This window comes from Haplochromis burtoni, unplaced genomic scaffold (assembly GCF_018398535.1).
Source record: "Haplochromis burtoni strain Fernald_Lab_line unplaced genomic scaffold, NCSU_Asbu1 Contig_47, whole genome shotgun sequence".
In the NCBI taxonomy this organism is placed as follows: Eukaryota; Metazoa; Chordata; class Actinopteri; order Cichliformes; family Cichlidae; genus Haplochromis; species Haplochromis burtoni.
The window spans coordinates 2,292,922-2,300,404 of record NW_024582408.1 but is presented as its reverse complement, the minus strand read 5'-3'; the positions used below and the strand labels follow the sequence as shown (position 1 = coordinate 2,300,404).

At 38.2% G+C, this 7,483-nt stretch overlaps 1 protein-coding gene across 1 annotated transcript; it reads left to right on the top strand.

Annotated features, from left to right (window-relative positions):
- Window positions 1–32: 32 nt before the first annotated feature.
- taf1a (TATA box binding protein (TBP)-associated factor, RNA polymerase I, A) lies at window positions 33–5,035 on the top strand. Its single transcript, XM_005921532.3, has 10 exons — window positions 33–367; window positions 674–837; window positions 938–1,051; window positions 1,146–1,344; window positions 1,573–1,694; window positions 2,605–2,763; window positions 3,056–3,122; window positions 3,363–3,486; window positions 3,579–3,733; window positions 4,255–5,035. The coding sequence occupies exons 1-10, from the start codon at window positions 241–243 to the stop codon at window positions 4,335–4,337; spliced, it is 1,314 nt and encodes a 437-aa protein (XP_005921594.1). The 5' UTR covers window positions 33–240; the 3' UTR covers window positions 4,338–5,035.
- Window positions 5,036–7,483: the final 2,448 nt, after the last annotated feature.

The window sequence follows — 7,483 nt, the reverse complement described above, 5'->3', positions numbered from 1 at the left end:
TAGACAATTTTTAGTGCAGTAGCACTGTGGTGTAATTGGAATTTGTTGTCATGCATATCTTTAAATAAGTTTTCATGAAACAGTGACACTAATGGTGCCTGTTTTTGATTGCTTTGTATTATATAATAATACGTACCTTTTAAAAAGGAAGAAAAATACATTTATGTATTTGTTACTAATTTACTTCTTGCAGATGAGCCGGTTAAAGTATCCTGACTGAGTCTAACTGCTGTGCTGATTATGGATGACTTAGAAAGAGAGCTGGAGCCTCACATTGACTTAGAGAATGACTCTGACTCCTCAGAGGACAACTCTTCAAAAGGAGAGAAGAAATCAAAGTTCCCTCTGGTTAAACCCATTTATGGAGGTGGGTTGTACAGAATTTCCATAAATAATTTTTTCTGTTAGACAGCAGAGGACATATTAGATGCAAGACTTATTGCTCACTGATCAATGTATGGTATACTGTTTGCCGGCTTCTGCATAGTCCTGGATTTTACATTATAGAAAAGTTTAGTCAGCGGTAATTAAGAAATAATTTCTTCACTTTAATGTGAAATAAAAATATTTTATTTCTTTATTAAAACAAATTTAAAAGGTATCATAAATGTTTCTATCAGCCTCACAAATCCAATGCTGTCTGAGGTTTGGAACTCATACCTTTCATCTTCAGATCAGACTCAACAGAATGGGTTTCGCCGGACCACCAGCATGTGTCGGGAGCGCATCAGAGAAGCCATGCTGCACCACAGATGGGAGGAGGCAGCAGAATATATGGTGTACTACCCCCAAATTTTAGAAGACAGAAATCTTTTCACAGCGCAGCCATCTAAGGAGGTAGATTTTATTAGAATTAATAAAGACTTGTTTAAACACTCAGCTTTAAACACTGCATTCATTTTCATCCTTGACCTTAATGCTCTCTTTGAAATTTCAGTTTATTTGGAGAACTGCCACTGAGATCTTTCACCATCATCCCAACTCAACAATGGAAGATTACAACACCATCTATGAGCGAATGAAGCATTCGGGATTTAGACATTACCTAATGGTACTTCAACTAATAAAAGTGGCCGCAGTGTAGTTTTCATGTGAATCTGCATATTTTTTTTTTCTTATGAGGTGTTGTCATTTTGTGTTTCTAGATTTCTCTGGAACATTCCTTCCACCTCCTGCTCCACCAGCAGATTGAAGATGCAAAGCGGCATCTTGCTAGCGCTGAGAGTTGGAGGCACGGGAAAGAGACAGCAGCTCAGATTCAGAATATTAAACTGATCCAGGCGTACAGGGGCCTGTTGGATTATATCATCTGGTGTGACAAAAAGTCCACACGCTCCAGCAGCGGTAAGGCAACGTGCAGCATAACAGCCCAGAACATGCATTATTTAGGTTTCTCAGTAAGAGGCGTGTAGGAGGCTCGTGTGAAGTCACACTGCCACCTACAGGTCAGACATGGGAACTGCGTGTTTGACAGAGCAGTTTAAATTCATTATGTTGGGGAAAAATGTGTTTGTGTGTGAAAACCTGTCTGTCTGGGCTCACATCTTTGATGTTTGGTGCTCTCTTTTTCAGATTATTATGAATCTGATTCCAATCAAACCATGCAAAACTACTTCAGGCAAGCGTCAGTGAATCTTGAGGAGATTTTGAAAAATCCAGGCGTCTGGGATTGTTTCATACTGAGATATGTTGAGGTAAACACTCATTCCTTCCTTCGTTTCCTTCATCCGTCCATTTTTTTTCTGCTTATCCAATTCAGGATCACAGGGGCGCTGAAGCCTATCATGATGTATTTATGACTGTGTTTTTGTTACCTCTCTTGTGAAGCACTTTGTGACATCTGTCTGTGAAAAGTGCTATATAAATAACCTTTTACTTACTTACTGAAGAAGCTTTTCGGATGAGAGGTGAAACATCTTCAAGCAACTTAAAGAAGTCCAGACGCTTTTCTTTCCCTGCTCCTTAGACTACGATGACCTGGATGACTGAGAACCTCCACAGACATACTTACTTACTAATCACACTATGAAATACGAGAGCTTATGGATGCTACCAGCATCCATGTTTGACCAGCTTTGCGTTTTCCTACAAAATAAGCTGTAAGGCATTCTCTGGTGGACGTTAGGTGGACTCTGACATGCTAACATAACATCCATAACAAGATGGATCAAGGACATTGTGGGGAAATCTGGAGCTACAGTTGAAAAACAAAGCAGACAGTTTTGACTTTTTCTCCTTGGCTCTGGACCAGAGCTTTGATATCAGTGACATAGCCCAGCTAGTTCTCTTTACATGGGATAAAAAAAAGTTTAAGATTACAGAGGAGCTAGCAGCAGCGCACTCAGTGAAACCAGGGCGAGATTTGTTCACTGACGTAACCACATGGTTGGATAGACAATCAATAGGTCTCCAAACCTGAGAGGAAAAATGTTGGTATTCTGAAGTGGATACAAGATAAAGTGTTTGAAATACACCTGTGAGTGGAGTTGGTACTTTAGCCTCTTTCTGTTTGTCACATGTTGCCCTGTTTATAGGTTTGTTGTTGTTTAGTGTAAGGAAAATATTAGCATTGATTACATGACCGTTGTTTTATTTTTTTGGCAGATGCTCGAGTTTTATGAGCATCATAAGGAGGCTCTGCAAGTCCTGAATGACTATGCGTATGACAGCAATTTCCCACCCAATCCCAATGCGCATGTCTACCTCTACCAGTATTTAAAGCGACAAGGTGCTTCGGAGAAGAGACTGATGAAAGTGTTGAAGGTAAAGCTGCATATGAAACTCACTGTAACTAATTACTATTTCAATCAGTGCTTTAAAGATGTCTCAAAAAATGGAATTTAAATTGGAATCTAGGTGTTCAAATGGTATTAATAATTAATATTTTATAGTTTGTGTATTGAGGGAAAACTGGAGTGATCCCTGTTAAACTTCACACTGAATAAGGTTTTGAATTGGCTGTTATTAGATTTAAAGCTATGTGGACAAAAATGAAAAGACACACTTTATCCAGTTCAGTTTCAAAAGCTTAAAATGTCCTTTTGTTTTGCTGTAGGTCCTCCATGCATTGGTCCCCAGCCATGAGTTGATGCTGGAGTATAGCTCTCTCCTGCTTCAGTCGGGTAAAAGGGAATTAAATATGGATTTAAATGTCTATCGTTGGCCAAATAAAGTTCAGTCTTGCTGCAAAATCGATGATAGTAAATGTATAGAAAAGTTATTTACAGCTAGCTGTTCTGTTTTGACAGTACTAAATAGGTAATGTTAATTCCTTTGTTTGATTTTCTCCAAGGTTAGAGCCGTGTCTCTAAATCATACTTTCTCTCTTGTAATAAAAAAATATATGATTTTTGCTCTTTAAGAGAAACAAAGTGACACCCAGAAAGCTTTGGGAGTTGTCCTGGAAATGCTGGACTTCAATTGCTGGGGGAGCAACCTGGAAGTGTGGATCCGTTTAAAGGCAGTGATCCAAAAGCTTCAAAATCAGTATGTGTGGTTTTTTTTAAGTTATATTTTTAATTCAGCTTGAAACAGATCATACTTTATTATTGTTCCTTACTGTTGTGTAATGTTAACAGAGTAGACTGGGAGAACATTGTCTGTGAAAAGATGGCTGAAAGAAAAGACTGGTGGCTTGCGCTGCACTTGACGAGCTTCCATGCCACGAAAGACTCAAAGGAGAACCCCGAGCTTTTTGAAGTGAAAGCTTCGCTGACAAAAATCCTTTTCCCAGGTTGGTTTGTGTTCATTTTAGTGGAATTAATTCTGAAAATGATGTCTTGACATAGATCTCATGACTAATTAGTCATTTTTCTAATTTAATCACAGTTTTTAAAGGAAAAATGAAAAAAGCAATCTTGCTCAGTTTTCTAAAATGTTAATATTTTCTGCTTTTGTTAGTTTACTGCGATAGTGACTTAAATAGTTTACAGTTTTGGATTGCCAGGTAGTTGTGCGAATAATTACTGGCAAATGTTGAGTATAATAGCAACAAAAAACGACAAAATGAGATTATCAAGCATGCCGACACTGTCACTATAATCTGCTATAAATGTTGCAATAGGACAAAGTCAGTGTACTATCACTCTGCTATCCCCCCCACATTCTGCTCAATAAAATGTTTTATATTATGTAAAACAGCAGCAACTTTGTCATGTTTTACTGCAAATGTCTCCCATTGCTGCTAAAAGCTCACAGTAAAAGCTGTACATTTACTCTCTGTCTTCTTGTATTTTGTGTATTTTCTTTTCACAGACCGCCCACTGAAGTACAGCGTGAATGGCTCACAGGTGAAGGGCAAAGCTGAGACAAAGAAAAGAAAAGGAAGAAGATATTAAAGCTCCATTTTGTTAAATGTTAACTAAAGGTCCTCCAGCAGACTGTGACGTTCCCAAAATCGTGAGCAAATTGTGCCTAGATTTACTTTCTCCACTGTGTGGAGCTCTTGTTCTGCATTTTTGCACTGGGTATCTGGAGGGTATGATCACCTAATTTTGAAAAGTGTACCTCTGACTGTTAGTGTTCATGTCCGATTTATGGTTTCTACGAACATTGTTTTATTCTGACCTCAGCAAACCTTTGAGTGTTAAATTCATAAGCATTAGTAGTGTATGTATTATGCACAGAGCTCAGAGGAGTTTCTCTCTGACAGCTTTGTTGACGTGTCAGAAGACCCATCATCACAAACCTTTGAGCAGCGTGTTGTGAGGACGTTTAAGGAAGACAGACTCGCTGGCAGGTGGTTGCTGCTACACTCTTCCGTTTTTTTAGTCGTTTAATGCAAAAGTGTGTTGAGTTTGCTTATAATTGACTTGTGTTTATATTTACACCCATACAACGAATTCATCCACGTCAACCTTTTCATATCAAAAGGCTCCACTTAAACTCCTAGTGCTTCATTTTTTCTATTCTCTGTCTATAAAGATAAATACTTCTGTTCCTATGAATCTAGTAGCAGGGCATGTTTCTGGCCTTCAAATCCTGGCGTTGCTCTTGACTCCTTTGCACTGAACCATGAAATAAACTCTTGCATTCAGCAGCATGCCAATTTAATAAGTGAAAGTGTTTGTAATGATTCTGTTTCGGCTTGCCACAGCGTTGGCCATGCAGCAGCTCAGTCAGCCGTACTGTATATGTGTGTTGCTTTGCAGTCATTACATAAACCAGAGCCCAAAGCACTTGCCTAACCACAGGAGCAGCTGCAGAACGGATCTGGGAATACGTAAGACATGTTGTTCGAAAATTCAAAACTCGGGCAGTAGCAAGGAGAATCAAGTCAGTAAACGGTCACTTCTTTGGTCTCTGTCCTGTTTGTGACCTCTTTAAAGCCCCCCCCCCCGGATATTTCAAAAAAAATTTTAATCTACGCAGATGTTCACAGCTGAAGCAGTCATTTTTCTGCCTTGGAGACGCTCTGTAGGGACTTTGGTTGAAGGTTAAAAGGGCAGTTTTCTTTTTTTTTGTCCAGGGATCGAATTGTTCACCAGCAAATCATTTTTCTCATCTGTTCTCATGCACCTGGTCTCTTCTGACTTTAATTTCTCCTTAAATCTTAGCAGCTGGAGCAGTCCCAACTTAGGGATCATCTAGAGTAACAAACAGAAAGCATCCTTATGACCAATTCATAAGCAGCTGCGAGAGTCTGAGGCGGGTTGTCCCGACTGTTCAAAACACTGTTATTAAAACCTGCAGCTTTGCTCTCTGCACTGTTTCTGTGTGCTTTGCCAAGACAGGAAGCTCAGTACAGATAAAACCATCATCAAAATATTGTCATTTTATTGTGACGTGTTACACACCAGCATATAAACTGTGGATGATTATTTTATGGATGAAGTATCCAAGAGGAAATTCCTGTTTAAGGCTAAATCAACCACTTAAATCCCACACCCGGTGCTTAATAAGGATGCACTGGCCCAGTACTGATATACAAAATAATAATTTGGCTGATCCAATGCAATTTATTTTATTTTCTTATAGTATGTATCCCTCTCCCCCCTGGGAAAAAGTCAATGTTTATTATAATAATAACTGAATTTAAAACTCTCCATGCCCTATTCTTTTTTTTAACATTTACCCAAAACAATTTATATAACCACAACATTTCCACCACCTTCAGTAAATGGCATATTTACTGATATTTACTTATTTTACAGTAACTTAAACACAAGCGTCTGAAGCATTTTTACAAGGGAAAATATTCAATTACAATTTCAAAGTTTTTTTAACGCGTTCTCACATTTTATTCTACAAGCGTGTACATTTTGCAACATTTTTACCATAAATAAAGCTGATATCGATGTTCAGATGCTATACCCATAAATCTGTAGTTCTTGCAAAACATCACATATTTCCAAGAATGCAGTCCTAATTATCCAGTGTGATGAATATGCAGGGTGATGAGGTCAAGGCGCCAAGTAGCTCTAGACTGAGATTTCTAATACAGTGAAGTGGTTGTACCAGGTGGCTGATTTCTGTCTTTACTTGTAATCAGGCCTGAAAACAAACACACTGATTATTATTCTTTGAAACGCTGGAGGGGATTTCATGCTCTTTTCCAGCTTATTTTCCCAGTCATTTCAACAAAATTAGAATGATTCAAGCAACAGTAGATACATTAATGTTAAACAGTCTGAAATATCACAGAATTATGCTCGCTGATCACTAGATATTTGGACGTTTTGTGGTATAACTCCGTTCAGCTTTAAAAACAAATTACTTCACAATTTTATTGAACAGTATTTGTTTCTAGCTCTGTAAAGATTTGAATTTAGCCTAATTTCAAGCAATTCACCTTAATCCACTGAGCAATGTTCTGTTGATTGGAGGCCTAACAGACATCTAAATGGTACAGACACTCAGCTGTGTACAAAATGCAACTTAAACGTTAATTATTTTTTTGTGGGGAATTTCAAAATTATAATTAATAGGGAAGTAATGCAACTGGATTAGCAACGATGTGACATGTGAGTACTTAGAAGCCTCTCAGCAGTGCTCTGACTGACCTGCAGAGGTTCCAAGGAAGCTTTGTTAACAATGAATTACAGTAACCCCAATGTGATGAAATAAAAGCATGAAAAACAATTTCTAGATCAGAGCATGGCAACGGCAATATTCCTTAAATGATAAAAATAAGAGCAAACCAGAGGTTTTAATGTGAGTATCCTAAGTGAAAACTGAGTTAAAAGTTACCTGTAGGTTCCTGATAGAAGATATAGCAAAAGTGGCAAAGGAACCTGGAGTTTCCAATACCAAATCTGTGAGAGACACAAACAAGGATATCTATTTTTTTCTTAAGTTGTAAAAAAATGTTATCCATCAAACTTTTAAAAGTGTCTAAGCACCTTTGCAAGATCCGAAGCTCAGAAATATCCATCCACTGTCTTCCACATATTCTCAGGGTTGTGGGGGAGCTGGTGCCTATCCCAGCTATCATAGGGTGGCTGCTTAGAAATATCTTAAAACTAAACGGAATGTGTTGAAACTG

Bases quoted from the DNA above. Each gene is read 5' to 3' on its own strand.
- taf1a (XM_005921532.3), top strand. From the start codon at position 241: ATGGATGACTTAGAAAGAGAGCTGGAGCCTCACATTGACTTAGAGAAT. The intron at 1,052-1,145 runs GTACTTCAACTA...TTGTGTTTCTAG, and splicing joins GATTTAGACATTACCTAATG to ATTTCTCTGGAACATTCCTT. The intron at 1,695-2,604 runs GTAAACACTCAT...TTTTTTTGGCAG, and splicing joins TCATACTGAGATATGTTGAG to ATGCTCGAGTTTTATGAGCA.